The 15945-nt window shown below is 48.2% G+C and overlaps 2 protein-coding genes across 6 annotated transcripts in view; one reads left to right on the plus strand and one right to left on the minus strand.

Annotated features, from left to right (window-relative positions):
• Window positions 1-1723: 1723 nt before the first annotated feature.
• casd1 (CAS1 domain sialic acid O acetyltransferase 1) lies at window positions 1724-14139 on the plus strand. Of its 2 annotated transcripts, XR_012928868.1 has the most exons (19): window positions 1724-1960; window positions 3207-3303; window positions 4006-4126; window positions 4703-4747; window positions 4881-4943; window positions 5078-5122; window positions 5215-5338; window positions 5830-6068; window positions 6874-7293; window positions 7956-8045; window positions 8288-8407; window positions 8501-8657; window positions 8748-8827; window positions 9240-9341; window positions 9415-9555; window positions 10469-10524; window positions 10932-11009; window positions 11121-11213; window positions 11953-12008. XR_012928868.1 is itself a non-coding variant. In XM_076044402.1 (18 exons), the coding sequence occupies exons 1-18, from the start codon at window positions 1774-1776 to the stop codon at window positions 12232-12234; spliced, it is 2484 nt and encodes an 827-aa protein (XP_075900517.1). In that variant the 5' UTR covers window positions 1725-1773; the 3' UTR covers window positions 12235-14139. The 2 variants fall into 2 exon arrangements, 1 of the variants encoding a protein (XP_075900517.1); XM_076044402.1 differs by lacking the exon at window positions 10469-10524 and having other exon boundaries at window positions 1725-1960; window positions 11953-14139.
• A 533-nt stretch (window positions 14140-14672) lies between these two features.
• The window catches only part of sgce (sarcoglycan, epsilon), a 12855-nt gene continuing 11582 nt past the window's right edge, over window positions 14673-15945 (minus strand). For 3 of the 4 annotated variants that reach the window (XM_076044404.1, XM_076044403.1, XM_076044406.1), the window contains 2 exons: window positions 15064-15101; window positions 14673-14972 (listed from right to left, as the gene is read on the minus strand). In XM_076044404.1, coding sequence (XP_075900519.1) covers window positions 14922-14972; window positions 15064-15101 — 89 coding nt within the window. In that variant the 3' untranslated portion in view covers window positions 14673-14921. The remainder of the gene's footprint in view (window positions 14973-15063; window positions 15102-15945) is intronic. The other variant, XM_076044405.1, reaches the window with a different exon arrangement.

The following is a 15945-nucleotide window of genomic DNA, read 5'->3' on the forward strand; positions in this document are numbered from 1 at the left end:
CTGAAAGCTGTTTCGCAATGCCGAGGATTTTTACATCTAAACAAGTGCGGGATTTAGTTTGTTTTTAGTTTGGTTTCGGATTTTCAGGACTCCGCGAGCTTGACGTCTTAATATGCCACCGGGACCTGGCCTCATGTCTTAACTCCCTGTCAAACACCTCTCAGCCAAAACAGAGGCGAAAGCAGCACATTAAAACCGGACGTGATGGGATGAGATCTTGCACAGCAATGGAGGACCCAGCATAAAACTATACTATATCACATTATTACAATCAGTATTAGTACTGGTTGCAAAATAATTGTTTGTTTGTCACGTCACAAACTTTAGGCCCATTCTAGCAGTTATTATATGATGGAACGTATTAATTACCATTACAGCCAATCTAAAAAGTGACTATAAAAAAAGGGCGACACGGTGGCGCAGTGGTTAGCAGCGCTGCCGCCTCACAGCAAGAAGGTCATGGGTTCGATTCTGGACCAGGGACCTTTCTGTGTGGAGTTTGCATGTTCTCCCTGTGTCTGCGTGGGGGTTCTCCGGCTTCCTCCCACACTCCAAAAACACACATGTGAGGTCAATTGTTTCTATGTGGCCCTGCGATGAACTGGCGACTTGTCCAGGGTGTCCCCTGCCTTCGCCCTATGACAGCTGGGATAGGCTCCAGCAGACCCCTGTGACCCCGAGCTCGGGACTAAGCAGGTATGGAAAATGAATGAATGAATGAATGAATGTTAAGTTTTACTGATGATAAGCCTCTCGTGGCCAAAATTAGTTTTCGGCAATAAAATGCGGGCCTGTCCACGGAAGTGACCCCTGTCGATATGTATGCGGTGGCGTTTGGCTCCATCTGTCGGCGAGCATTCGAACTTCAAAACATCCAAAACTGCTAAGCATCAGTTCCTGATTCAAACCTCGAGAGAGCGCCTGATCCCGCGCGGGGAACCCGAAGAGCAATCCAACCCCTCATACAGGTAGGCAACTTCTCAATGACAGTCACACACGTGACTCTCTGTTTATTAAGCTATATGAAGCATCTCTCCTTTTTCGTTGTTGTTGTTGTTGTTGTTGTCGCCGCCGACTCTTGCTGTTGCAATCATTTTATATAGTGTGTGTGTGTGTGTGTGTGATATATATATATATATATATATATATATATATATATATATATATATATATATATATATATATATATAAAAATATATATATATATATATATATATTCATATCACACAATCACACACACACACACACACACACACACACACACACACACACACACTAAGGAATTAAATGCATAACATATACATGTTAGTCTGACGCTTTCTAGACTAATAATTGTTCCATCTAATTAAAAAAAAATATATACATGCGACAACATTAGTTAAGTATTGAGGCCCGTTGGCCTTTGAACTTTATTTCTCTTCAAACTATCGATCATCCAAAATCCATTCCATCCCTTTATCGTCAACACTTGCAGTGACTATAGTTTCCCTCCCACGGTATGCTGCTGCAAATGCGCCCCTTTGACACTTCTTTCAAGTGTGAGACCAGACGCTGTAATCTTACGTCCTCCTCCGACCTGCGTGTCATTAAGCCACTGTAAACCCCCCGCCATCTGAGGGGGGGGGAAGCGAGATAGAATAGGATAATGGTGGTGGGGGGGAGGGTGTTGGTGCATGTCCTCGCTCTCCCGTCAGCGTCCCGCCAGGATGCCGTCACTCCGGCTGTGATGCAAGGGGAGGAGGCGGCGTCTCCGGCGGAGCCGAGGACGGCCAGATGGTGCCGCCGCCGTCACACAACACAGGTGCCGGTTGTCATGGAGGAGCCAAGATGGCGGTGCTGGCCTATAGCCTGGGCAAACGCGAAATAAACCAGCATTTCACCGTCCGAAATGCCAAGCTGATCTCGCTGGCCGCGGTCGCCCTGCTCCTCGTCTACCACACGGTGTGGCGCTACTACGACGGTAAGTCGTCGGCTCGTGTTTGCCCATGACTGAGCTGATGCAGCGAGACGCGGCTACCGCTAATGCTAACGTGGGCTAGCGAGCTGCTAGCCTCCTCCTCCCCCCGCCGCCGCCTCCTCCTCCCGGCCAGCTAAGCTAGCTTGTTTGCAGATGCGTGTCGCGCTGTGCCTCCCTGCCTGCCCGTCTGCCGTTGAAGGTTGACCTGGACGGGCTGACTCACGTGCACGGGTTTCCTTTCCCCCCCGACCTGACACGTCTTGTTTAACTCATGACGGGACTGAAGCTGAACTGCGACGGGGTTTAGCTCGGCGAGATAGCCTAGCCTAGCCTAGTGCTGCACTGAAGAGCTGTGTGTGTTTACACGCTCCTGTCAGGACACGCTTGGCTGCAGCTCGTGAAGCCGTGCGGGGGTGGATGTGGCTAATAAATGTACGACCAAAGATTCCATTTGGGGATTAAAGAAGGCGGCGATTTAAGAAGAAGAAAAAAATGCCCCCCGGGTACAAAATAATAGTAATATTAGTCGTCACACGAGGGTTCATTGGGGTTAGATGCAGCTACATTTTCGGTGATGTAGATGCTATTGAAACTCTTCAGAGCATGTTTGCTATTGTACAGTCTGCTCTGTAAAATTGTGCGTTTTAGGTTTGCTCATTGGCGGGGAATCAAAAGAAGCCGCCTGCACTCCATTCGTTTGGCGTTGCTTCCCAGGTGTGGAGGCGTGGACGTTGTTGTTATTATTATGCACTATTCAGGATGAGTGTTTTGCCCCCACATGAATTACATGGTGGACATTCAGCTGTGTGTGTGTGTGTGTGTGTGTGTGTGTGTGTGTGTGTGTGTGTGTGTGTGTGTGTGTGTGTGTGTGTGTGTGTGAGAGAGAGAGAGAAGGTGTTTTCTGCTGCGCCGCCGACCCCTCCAACATCGCTTCTGCCTCTGTGGGTCGATTCTTCGTCTTCTTCTATTCATTTGCCCTCTGAAATGAATGGCTGAGTTTAAATTGCCAGGGGCTGCATTTTTTTTTATTTTTTTTTTGCTGCACAACAAAGCCGTGCATTGTATTGTATTGTACCATACAGGAATCATTTGAGTGAAAGGGATGGGGCGAGGGGGCGGCACAGAGGAAAAAAATGTGCTGGTTTCATTCAATCAATATCTTTCTATTTTTTCAGTTGTTTTTTGTTCATTTTTTTTTCTCTCTCTCTCTCTCTCTCTCTCCCCCCTCCCCCCATCTCTTTCTCTGCAGGTGGTGACTCATGTGAATGGCTGCTGTCCAGAGGACGATACCTGGGGGAGAACGTATGGCAGCCTTATGGCTGCATGATGCACAAGTACAAAAGCACGTGAGTAGCTGTGTGTGTGTGTGTGTGTGTGTGTGTGTGTGTGTGTGTGTGTGTGTGTGTGTGTGTGTGTGTGTGTGTGTGTGTGTGTGTGTGTGTGTTGCACAAGCAGACGTACAGTGGCCGCGGGAGGGGTGGGGAGTTTTGGTGGTCAACATACAAGTGTCAGCTGACCACCAATGAGCAGCTGGAGCCAAGAATATGCAAATCCACCCGACAAAAGCCTGATTGGTCCACGGGTTCGCTGTCCTGGCCCAGTGGATTCACCCAGTTACCGCTTGGGGAAAACTGAATTTGCCGTGCCTGCCAATCGTGTGAAGGTGTCCGTTGAGCCCAGGCATGGGAAAACTACGGCCCGGGGGCCAGATACAGCCTTTTAAGCTTTTTAATCTGGCCCGCCCGCCTTGGTGAAACTATATTAATAGTAAGTCAGTAAGTAAGTAATACAATAGCTAAATACTAAATACTGTGGGGCTTGTTGTAACTTTGCTTTGGTTCATTTTTAGTAGACATTACAGCACACATTTTCTGTACATCCCATGATATATTTTATTCTCCTGTGAGGTGGGTCACCAAAACACTCCGTCCATCTGCTGCTGCTCCGGCTCCTCTGTCACATAGAGCCGCTCGGAGCCCAAGTGTGTCTCACGCCGCAACCTTCCGTCCTTCTTCACTCATTGCCATTTTTCCCCCCCTGTTGTGCAGTGAAGCCAAACAATGCCTTGCTACCAAGAGAGTGGCCTTCGTCGGTGACTCACGCATGAGGCAGCTGTTCTACGCCTTTGTCAGAGTGGTGGAGCCCGAGCGGAATGATGATGGAATCAAGGTGTGTGTGTGTGTGTGTGTGTGTGTGTGTGTGTGTGTGTGTGTGTGTGTGTGTGTGTGTGTGTGTGTGTGTGTGTGTGTGTGTGTGTGTGTGTGTGTGTGTGTGTGTGTGTGTGTGGAGCCCCTCCTGCCCTGAGTGGTCAGTGAAACTGAAGAGTGTGTCTGTGTGGTCATCTTTTGCATTTGGAAGCTCTGGTTTTTATCAGATTCCAGTTTTGGATGAAGTGGTTTTTCTCGCTAAGACATGAGATTTAGAAAAGCCAAGAAAGACATTTTCTGGTTTGTTCTGACGTTTGTTTTGTTCCTTTTACTGAAGTGAAACCACCACAAAGGAAATCAAGCTTCAGGGGAATTATGCATTTGGGGTTTCCTATACACACACACACACACACGTTACACGTATGCAATGAAACGTATGTAGCGTGCTGTTAGTTGATGTGTGCTAGCCATCTTTGGTGCATGACACACATGCACACACACACACACGCAAATCATTCATAAACATGCAGCTGCTGCTGCTATTTTTCCACTCTAATTTACCTCAATAATAACCCCCCCACCCCCCTCTCCCCCTCAGCATGAAGACATTTCCTTTCAAGATGAGAGTGGCGCCGTTCGTGTGGTAAGAGCCCTCTGGAGACACCAGCGTCCCACACTGACCCTGGGGAGGGAGGGGGGGGGTGAAACAAAACAAACACACACACACACACTCCAAAATGCAAATTTAAACATTGGTGCCCTCTTGTGTTTCCAAGGACTTTGTGTGGTGCCCCGTGACAAATAATTCTATGAAAGAACGACTGGTGTCATGGACACAAGTAAGTACCGCTGTTAGCTTTAGCATTTAGCACAGTTCAGTTTAAACACCTTGATTCCAGTTTTTAATGCAGCTTGTTTTTGTTTTTGTGTGTTTTGTTTTTCTTTCTTTCTTTCTTTCTTTCTTTCTTCCCAGGAATCATCGCTGAGGCCGGAGGTTGTCATCCTGGGAGCTGCATCGGTGAGCTGCGCGCTCGCTCGTGTCACGCTGCTGCTACTGTTGCTTGTGAACTCTCCTGTCCTGAACCTGCTCTCCTGCCCCCCCCACTGCAGTGGTCCATCAAGCAGCACGGGGGCAGCAGCGAGGCCCTGCAGCAGTACCGAGTCAACCTGACGTCCATGGCGGCGCCGCTGCAGAGGCTGGCTGACCACAGCGAGGTCTACTGGCTGCTGCAAGGTGAGGCCGCCTGACCGGAAGGAGAAAAAGAAAGTCGCCAAGCTAATCAGCGTGCATAATGTTTTACTGACGGCGTTTACAAGCATGTTTTTCTGCGTCGCCTGACCCCCTCCCGCCCCCCCGGAGACGTAGTGAGAAGGTGCAAAAACTGCGTATATGTTACATATAAACACACACACACACACACTGTTGTGCGTTTCCAGCGGGGTTTACAGTTGCCACTTCCCTTATCAGAGTCAGTCTGTCGCCGCTGCACAACCTTTGTGCTGCAAAAAAGTTTAAGAACCGTTTATATTTAATCCACGTGCGATCACTCAGTCTCTGCGGAAGTCGGAGAGTCTGTGACAAAGGCGCGCGTGTGCGTGTGTGCGTGTGTGTGTGTGTGTGTGTGTGTGTGTGTGTGTGTGTGTGTGTGTGTGTGTGTGTGTGTGTGTGTGTGTGTGTGTGTGTGTGTGTGTGTGTGTGTGTGTGTGTGTGTGTGTCCTCCACAGCCCCAGTGAGGGAGGAGGCCCTGAGAATCTTGCGGCAGTCCATCACCAACCAGCAGCTGGACCTCTACAACCAGGCAGCAGCCGATGTTTTCGGCAGTGGCAGTAGGAGGCGTGGCAGCGGCGGTGGCTCCTCCTCCTCCTCGGGTGTCCGGCTGCTGGCCTCGCCCCGCCTGGCCGCCGCCGAGACCATGAGCCTGTCGGAGGACGGCCTGCACCTGCCCGACAGCGCCAACAACGTGGTAGGCGGGACTTGTCTGGAGTCCAGAGTAGGGGGTTGAGCATCGATTGGAACCCAGGGCCCCGACATTCCAACTCTCCCCGGGAATCGTTTCAAGTTTTTCAATTTCGCTCGCTCCCTTCCAAGAAAGGTTCGGCGGCTTCCTTTTGCTTTACTAAAATAAATGACAGGAGTGCCGTCAGTGCTCGACTAACCAATTCTGTCTGGCAAAGGAGGAGGGTGCACCACCCATGCGATAAAACGCCTCCTGGCGGGTCATGGTGTTGAGATTACTGCTGCTAATCTGGACTGGATTATCCAGCGCTTGGTTTATGTTCTGCACCAAGTCAGCCAGGTAACAGTGGGAGCTCAGCTAGCATGCACCTGCAGCAACAGACCACTCAGGGTGCATGTGAAAGGTTTTCAAAAAAAAAATAAATAGAGTGCCCCTGTGAAAAGGAAATTCACAACATTTATGTTCAAATTGGTGGATTTGATATTTCTATACTGTGAGAAAGTTGTTGAGGTTCGTTAAAATGTATAGATCAAAAATTCATGGAGAGTTCGGACCATTTAATCCAGAAAGACCTCCGGTTAGCTACGATCTCATTCAAAACACAAATTTCTTTTGACCCCACCTTTTAAAAGAATCGTAATGGAGAGTCTTTAGGAACCGAAATCAAAAATGAGGAATCCAGAATGGGAAACCGGAATCGTTCAAATTCAAACGATGCCCAACTCTCGTCCAGAACTTCCATCGTCTGTGCTTTTCTTGTTGTTGTTGCTTCGGTCGGTGGGTTTCAGCCCTCCACGTGTCCTCCCACCAGGCCGCCACCATCCTCCTCAATGCCGTGTGCAACAAGCTGCTGCGGCCCATCGAGGGCTCCTGCTGCCAGACGCTGCCGCCCCCCAACCTCCTGCAGAAGCTCTCGGCCTGCTTTTTCCTGGGCTCGGCCCTGCTGCTGCTGCTGCTGCAGGTGCTGGGCGACGGGCGCCACCGCCGGCCCGTGCCCCCGGACGTGGAGAGCCTGGAGGAGAGGAAGCCGGCCACGGCGGCCGGCCCCCCGGGACTCAGGGTCCCCCTGCAGGCCGTGGTCAGGATGGGCGTCATCATGGCCTACTTCTACCTGTGCGACCGCGCCGACGTCTTCATGAAGGAGCACAAGTTCTACACACACGCCACCTTCTTCATCCCGCTGGTCTACGTCCTGGTGCTGGGGCTCTTCTTCAGCGAGAACAGCAAGGAGGTACCAGCGTGGATTTATTTTTTGTTATTAAACTTTTTTTTATTTGAGGAATGAATGACGATGAAGTGGGTTATTGATTATAATAATTTCAACGCATTCCTGCCTCCACTACTGACTGGTTAGTTGTCTAAACCAGTGGTCCTCAACTGGTGGAGTCTCAGGACTCACAATATTTTTTCTTCCTTATCAGGAAGTTGCAACCCAAATGTATTCCACAGAAGTTCCACGCTAGCCCACTTCCTGTCATGTCAGTAAATAAATTATTGAATTGAATTGTGTGTCCTGCAAAATAAATGTCCCAAGATTTCCTGTATAAATATAAAAATATTTAAATTAAAAAATAAATAAATAAATAAATGTCCGAGATTTTCTCTATAAATATATATATATTTTAAATATATATATATATATATATTTCTTTTAAATCTGGGGGGGCAGGGCTTCTGGTCACTGACCTGAGAGGAGCTGTGGGTGCCCTTTGTGATGTCGCAGAGGGCCTTTTTTTTCCTTTGAAAAAATTAGAGCTGGGCAGCTCAGAGAGGCTGACCACTGTTGTCGCGTTATGATAGGGGACCTTTTGTTGAATAAAGGATGCACATGTTTGATGATTTCACCATCGCGACTGAAAAGTGCCTCCGTGTTCGTCGTGGTGTTTTGAACAGACCAAAGTCCTGAATCGGGAGCAGACGGACGAGTGGAAAGGATGGATGCAGTTGGTCATCCTCATCTATCACATCTCAGGTGCCAGCGCGGTGAGTCCAGAGCCCCACCCACACACATGTTGCAGTCTATGGCAGTGGTGAAATGCTTTTTTTTGGGCCTCAGTGGGATTTCTGCCTGCAGTTCCTCAGGTGGCCACTGGGGAAACATTTGCCACACTGCCATAATACATGAGCACACATTGCCTGCCTGCCTTGTCTGTTTTATTTGGTTGTTTTTTTGTTTTTCTCTGTTTTTCCAAATCTGACTGAGTTTGTCGCCCCCTGGTGGCCAGTTTATTCCGATCTACATGCACGTGCGGGTGCTGGTGGCCGCCTACCTCTTCCAGACTGGTTACGGACACTTCTCCTTCTTCTGGCTCAAGGGCGACTTTGGCCTGTACCGTGTCTGCCAGGTGAGCGTGTTTCTGCTCCAACCCTCTCTAGGCTCCGCCCACTGTGACTCTCACCAACACTGAGTTCCTCCTCCTCCTCTTCTTCCTCCTCAGGTCCTCTTCCGCCTCAACTTTCTGGTGCTGGTGCTGTGCGTGGTCATGGACCGGCCCTACCAGTTTTACTACTTTGTGCCGCTGGTCACCTTCTGGTTTGTGGTCATCTACGCCACGCTGGCCACCTGGCCGCAGATCCTGCAGAAGCAGGCCAACAGTAGGTTGTTTTTTTGTAACCTCTCACACTTTTCTGCAAAAAGATAATTCCTTTGTTGCAACGTTTGACTCTTCTGTCCTTTCTGAGCAGGCAGCTGCATGTGGCATCTGGGCGTCCCGCTGAAGCTCCTCAGCCTTCTGCTCTTCATCTGCGTCTTGGCCCTGTCACAGGTGGGAGACTCCGCCCACCTCAAGCCACTTCTGCAGCCCCATGAGCTTCTGTCCAGATGTGTCTGATCATCATCAACATCATCATCATTTGTTTAAATCACTTAAAAATCACTTAATCTGTCTGTGAAGGTTCTCTGTCATCTTCTTTGTGTGGAAGGGTGAAGTTGAGGCACCTTCGCTGGTTTTTGCTATCCTGAAGGTCTTCAAGATGCCAAGAGATCTTGGAGGTCTTCAAGACAGCAAAAGATCTTGGAGGTCTTAAAGATTGCAAAAGCTAGCTCAGATGCCTCAACTTCACCCTTCTACATAAGAGTTTTTTTTGGGTTTCTTTGCGTTTTCTTGTCTCCCGTCGGTTCCTTCTGGTGTGTTCCCTCTTCTGCTCATCACTCCTTCACCGTCTTGCTCTCCCCAGGAGTTCTTCGAGAGCATCTTCTCCGCGTGGCCCATCTCCAGGTTCTTTGAACTGCACGGCAGTGTCCAAGAGTGGTGGTTCAGGTGGAAGCTGGACCGATTTGTGAGTGTACTCTCCGGCTCCGCTCCCCCCCCCCCCCCCCGGCTCTGTAAGAACTCTCTGCCTCCCCCTGCAGGTGGTGTTCCACGGCATGCTCTTTGCCTTCATCTACCTGGTCCTGCAGAAGCGGCAGGGCCTGTCGGAGGGCAAGGGGGAGCCTCTGTTCTCGGCCAGGATCTCCAACCTGCTGCTCTTCTGCTCCGTGGTCTTCGTCATAGTGAGAACCTCCACATCTTTATGCACCTTTTTGTTCACGCATTTTGATACCAAACTGATGGACTGGACCACCTTGTTTCCAGCCAGTGGTGGCAGTTGTGTAAAGCCACAGCCTAGGGGGGAACTTGAGCACAACGTAAAGTAGGGCTGAACCATTATGGAAAATAATTTAATTGCGATTTTTTTTTTTTTCCCTCAATATTGCGATTTAATTTGCGATTATTTTTTATCTTTCTCTCATATATTTTTCCACAAACAAACAAACAAAAAATTATATGTATTATATTAAACGTATCAGATTTATTATACACAAATTATTTTTGTAGGCGAGGCTAAAGTTAAGATAAAAGCGAAATGAAGCAAATGAAAGAGCCGTTATTTATCTGCTCGTGTTTTTTGCTAGACATCTTAACCGGGCTGAGAATGATTTTGTTTGGGTCCACACAAAGCACCAAACGGCGGCAGCTTCGTTCTACCGACGCTAACACGCTAGCAGCGTTAAAATCGCTATAAGGTGCGACGTTACGAGGCAGCGGTTCGCTGCCAGTGAACACAACTCCGACTGTTGTGGTCCTTGGTGCTTCGGTAGTCATTCTGCTTTTCTTCTTTTTTTATTTATTATATTTTTTCTCTCTCCTGTCACTGTTTTGCCACCAGTTGGTGGCAACCAGGAAGAGCTTCTTTTCCTCGCGTGTCGTCGCTCCGTCCCTCCAGCTCGTCGCAGCATCGACTCCTCTCACTGCCCGCTTTGCTTTTGCTTCGTGCCGCTCGCAAGTCACGTGACCGGAACTCGCGTCAACCAAATCGCAGGTCTTTGCGGTTAGAAAATCTTGTTTTTTCGCCTGTCGCGATGTCATCGCAAGCGCCATTTATCGTTCAGCCCTCACGTGTAAAGACTCTCCGCCTTCCCCCAGCTCTCAGGGAAGACCTCGCACGTCAACGTCCACACGATGGATTTTGTTCGTATTTTGCGTGTATCGTCGTTAGTCTCTTTTAAGTGCCACCTGTTGCTTTGAGTGTGTGGTTGTGTGTTTGTGTGCAGACGAGGGTATTGTGTAATTATTACTTATTTAGGGTTATTATTTCCAGCGAGTGCAGACCAAACACGCTGCAGCTGCCTTTATAACCACAGGCCTCGTTTGTGAACGGAGGTGTGTGTGTGTGTGTGTGTGTGTGTGTGTGTGTGTGTGTGTGTGTGTGTGTGTGTGTGTGTGTGTGTGTGTGTGTGTGTGTGTGTGTGTGTGTGTGTGTGTGTGTGTGTGTGTGTGTTGCACTGATTGGGTGATTGGCTGAGCATGTGGTGACGCCTCAGTCAACCCCAGACCCAGCGGCTGATGCCCCTGACCTCTGACCCTTGGTCCCCTCCTGTCCTTCCAGGTTTACTCCATCTGGGCCAGCAGGTGCAAGAACAAGACCGAGTGCAACGAGATGCATCCGTACATCTCGGTGTTCCAGGTAGCAGAGCCGCCGCGCCCGGCGCCTGAGGCTTTTCAGCTTGATCGGTGTTTTGGGCCTCAGCTCAGACGCTTCTCTTTTCTTTGTCTTCGTCTGTGCGTGCGTTTGCAGATTTTAGCCTTCATCCTCATCAGAAACATTCCCGGCTACGCCCGCTCCGTCTACAGCTCCTTCTTCGCCTGGTTCGGGAAGATCTCTCTGGAGGTGAGACTCCACCCGGCCGCTAAACAACGTGTTTTGTTAAAAAAATGCAAAGAAGCGATTTCGCTGTTAGAAATTTAAAACATTCTGGTCCGGAGTGAATAAACCGAAGGTTGCAATGTGACCACATGGTTGCGCTGCAGAACCTTTTAAAGACTGCTTCACACATTTGGGCGAATAATTACTTTTTTTTTATAAAATTCGAAATTGTGGCATTTCGCTGCAGGTTGTCCCAGAAAAATGGACGTAAAAATAGACATAGAAGAAGAAGAATAAAGCAAACTGCTGGTCTCATACAAAATGCAAGTATTTAAAGTAAACTTGCCTTTTGTTCACTGTAGTTTCAGGTTTAAAGTGAAATCTGCTTTCTTGTTTGACGGCCAAATCGAACAGTGTTGAAACCCAGACGCAACATTAACGTTCCACCGTATGTCACAGCAGCGCGTACAAAAAAACTGAATGCAGTAAATTGTATATTATGATGAAAATCAACCAGATCCATCGTCTTTTCCAATCATTGACTTCCTGCCTCAACGATTCTACCTGAAGCGTGAAAGCGTGAAAAATCAAACAGCCGGCTATTTGTTCTAAAGCAGCTGCAGCTTCGGCTTCACACTTCTGGGGCGCTTCTGAAACGTGCATGCGGCGCCCCCTGGTGGGAACACGCCCACTGACTCGAGCGCCACAGACGCATTTGGAGCAAATTCAATAAGCAGCAGCCGCTGCTCTCTGTCTCCCCCAGCTGTTCATCTGCCAGTACCACATCTGGATGGCGGCCGACACCAAGGGCATCCTGGTGCTGATCCCCGGGAGCCCCTCGCTCAACCTGCTGCTCAGCACCTTCATCTTTGTGTGCGTGGCCCACGAGATCTCGCTGGTCACCAACGACCTGGCGCAGGTGGTCATCCCCAAGGACGGCGCCGCGCTGCTCAAGCGCCTGCTGGCCGCCGCCGCGCTGGCGCTGCTGGTGCTGCTGCTGAGCCGGGCCGGCCAGGCCGCGCCCACACCCGGCACCGACGGCTGACACGCCCAGGACGCTCCGCACGGAGGAGCGACCAGCACTGCCAGAGTCTCTGCTCTGGGAGAACCGCTGCACTGCCCCCTGGTGGTGATGATGCCACAGTGCGAGGGAACGTTTTTTTCTTTTTTGTTGTTCAGACTCCTGTGACAAAAAACAACAATAACAAACACATAGCCCCGCCCCCTCCGGCCACTCTCACGCTCCCCCTCCTCCCTCTCTCCCAGGGCAAAGTGCTAATTACCAGAAACCACAAAAAGTTCACACGGCGACGATTTCTAAAATGTTGGGCCTTGATCATTTCCAGCGTGGCCCAGCGTGGCCCCAGCGCCACCTGCTGCTGCTGCAAGGCAACCAGTCCGTCCACGCCGTTAGGAACAGGCGGGGCTTGCGGTCATGTGATGGATGGCGTGCAGCCCGTAGACCAATGTCTGCCTCAGCAGGAGGTCAACAGGAAGTGATGACGACCACATCCAAGTGAAGAAAGGAAAAAGAAAAAACATTTTTTGGTGCAGTTGTTGTTGAATTTTTGGGGGATTTATTTTTTATTTTTATTTTTTTTGGCCACCACTACCCGAACTATTCTGGCTAATGTTTTAGTGACTCAAAAAAATACAAAAAAAAATACAAAAAAAACACTATTAATAATAACAATGACAATAATAATTTTCAATGAGGCAGCCGCCTGCTGCTGCTGCTGCAGCTGCAGCTCCAGCAGCAGCTCTGAAGTTCTACATGACTTGTACAGTATTTAATGATTTAAATTAAGCTTATATTTTATACTTTTGGCTTTTTTGGTTTTGTGTTCTTTTTGTACTTGAGTGTACGACTGTCGTTCTGTAAAGGAAGTATTAACGTCGAGTTTGTTGCCACTCCCGCTGCCGCCTCGCAGCTCATGATGCCTCACAGGTGGAGCCTTTTTTTTTTTTTTTTTTTTTTCCTTTTTAGTCTCGAAGAACAAACACATGACATTGCATTCATTTCAACTTGACGGTTCCAAACCTGCCGCACATTTCTGGTGGTTTTGTTTTGTTTTTTTAATCACTGATGAACAACTGAATAGGTTGTTTTTTTTTTGGTTTTTTTTACCTCTCTGGCAGCCAAATTAGCTTTTTCTGCAATACCTCGAAACATACTGTGTACATACAGCGCTGTGACAAAGTAGCAACCAAAGTACCTCCTCTGAATCCCCCCCACCCCACAAATCATAACAGAAGATAGAAGAAAAATAACTCCTCCCTCATTTATTCCAAGTCTTGGCTTTTGGTTGATTCTCTTTCATTCTTCTAATTCTTTCTTTTCATTCTTCTTTCTTTTTTGCAAATTTATTTACATTCTAACCGCAGCATTGCTCACTGTGTTTTTGAACTTTGGATCACAGTTTCGTTTATTGAGCAGCAGGAAGGTTTGAATCATTTTGCCGCCTCAAATGGTGCTCGTGTCCCAAAATTTCAAAATATTGTTCGTGACGGGGGACTGGAGAGGGCCCAGTGTGTCAGTTTAGTGCCATCTAATGGCCAGTCATCACATTGCGAGTGGTGTTGAGGTTGACGCCACTTATGACTGAAGTCCAACTGAATATCACATCTTCCTTCCAGCTGCTGCTGCTGCTGCTTCTCTTTTATTAACTCCCTCATCAATGGCATCACTTGAATCGCAGAGGTGTGTTCTCTATTTCATTTCACACCAACTGAACACTAAACGTCCCACACTGGGCCTTTAATTGGGACAAATGTGACTTTTTCACAGCTCTGTATCATGCGTCTTCTGTCCCTCTCTTCTCCATTTTTTTTTTTTTACTTTGACATTTTTATTTATTTGTTTGGTCTGCCAGACACATTTGACATTTCGAGACCACTACAGGGTTCTGCACTGAATGACCGACTGGCCTGAAGAGACACAGAGATGAGGGGGGGGGAAAAGTGCATAAACAGGAAAACCCCACCTGCTTCCACTGGACAGCGGTCACAGGGCAGAACCTTTTCTGCACTTTTAACATTTTTACCCGTAAAAGCCAAGTGTTGAGGAGCAGCTGACATCTTTTTCCTTCCCTCAGTTGCTGCAGCTTTTATTTTATTTATTTTTCTACCACCTACTCCACAGCTACCAGTTTATTATTTCAGGCCTTAAGAAATGGTATTGGTTGTATTACTATTGAAAAAAATATACATATAATTTATAGTCCCGTTTGCAGGATCCCCTTTTCAGAAATGTTACATGTTTTAAAAAAAAAAAAAAAAAAAGACGAGAGAAAAAAAAACAGCAAAACTTTGTGATGTCTTAAGAGAAAATGTGAACTGTATCCATTTTATTTATGGCGAGAAAAAAATGCCTTTATTCCGTTGTACATTGTTAACACGACCTTGATAAAATGTGCTGCTCGGCCTTGGTTTTTTTTTTCTTTGCTTCTTTCAGCCAGGAAGTGGACAGGAACGGAAGAAATGCACTGTGTAAGGTTTTTATTAAGTTTATGAAGTACACAGAAATGAACTCCCTCCACCTCCTCTGTGCAAAGCGAGCAGACGGCAGGACGCCCATTTTATTAATATACAAATATTTTCAAACTTCTACTTGATTGATGGGAATCACTCTCGTTCAGAGGCGTTGTGGGTGCGTGATGACACTCCCTGGTTGGCACAAACCCATCGCAAAAATCATCATCCTACATCTATGCATGTTCAATCCAGCGACGGTCAGAGGTCGAGTGCTTCGGCCACCTTCCTCTCCTCAGGGATACCATTTACCTGCAGACAAGGGGATCGGGAACGTTAGTCAGAGAGCGGAGCGGCGTGGCGTGGCGTGGCGTTCCCCCCAGGCCGTTCCTCCAGCACCCACCTCCAGCCTCCGGAACGTCGACATCACATAATTCTCCCCTTCGGTTAGCGAAGAGAGAAGAGGAGCGGCAGCAGGTTAGTGCAGCTACACACACACACACACACACACACACACACACACACACACAGGGGGGCGCTCACACACCCAAAAGAATTGCCCCCACCCGACAGTTTGCAAAGCGTGCAGGGCTCGTTGTTGTAGCAGCAGCGGTGAGCGGTGGTGCCCTCTGGTGGTGATGGGGGGGAAATAATGCAGCGTCAGCATGCATTAACGACCAGCTGCTGTTATTGACTCATCACATGCAGACTTGGGGGGGGCTGGTCGGGCTCTTAAGGTCCAATCTAGAGCTGCGGTCCCCAACCCACGGGCCGTGGACCGATACAGGGCTGCGCAGAAAAGATGAATAACCTGGATTACTTTCTGAACTCTTGACAAATGTCAAGGCGTCTCAGTCACGATCAGCTACTGAAGTTAAAACCGTGAGCTAGCTAGGTAGCGAAATGGGTTCACGACTTCCAAGAAAAACTTAACAGATAATATCAGGAGTACGACTGAATATACAGATTTTATCATCAATACCTGTGATAACCAAGAGTGGGCTTGGTTATCATGCACCAAACCCACTCTGCATAATATGCTCTCTAATGAGGCGATGAAGACTTTAAAACTTGGAAACCAAGCACCCGGAATTAAAAGACTGGCAGCCTTTGGAATATTTTGAAAGGAAAAAAAAAAAAAGCCTGTTACTCAAGTTAAGAGAACACGCAGTGGATTCACGTTTATTACTATATTTAGAAAATGCCACAGTTTTCATGTTTTCATCATATCTTGTTCCGTTGTTGTATTTATCTGCCGAACCTTAAAGGCTGGTTGGTTCCTGAA

Source organism: Nelusetta ayraudi, unplaced genomic scaffold (genome assembly GCF_046127955.1).
Source record: "Nelusetta ayraudi isolate G7.1 ecotype Tasmania unplaced genomic scaffold, CSIRO-AGI_Nayr_v1 ptg000079l, whole genome shotgun sequence".
NCBI lineage: Eukaryota > Metazoa > Chordata > Actinopteri > Tetraodontiformes > Monacanthidae > Nelusetta > Nelusetta ayraudi.

Coding starts and splice junctions, on each gene's coding strand:
- casd1 (XM_076044402.1), top strand. CDS start 1,774: ATGGTGCCGCCGCCGTCACACAACACAGGTGCCGGTTGTCATGGAGGA. Junction 5,123..5,214: donor TCATCCTGGGAGCTGCATCG/GTGAGCTGCGCG, acceptor CCCCCACTGCAG/TGGTCCATCAAGCAGCACGG. Junction 7,294..7,955: donor TCAGCGAGAACAGCAAGGAG/GTACCAGCGTGG, acceptor TGTTTTGAACAG/ACCAAAGTCCTGAATCGGGA.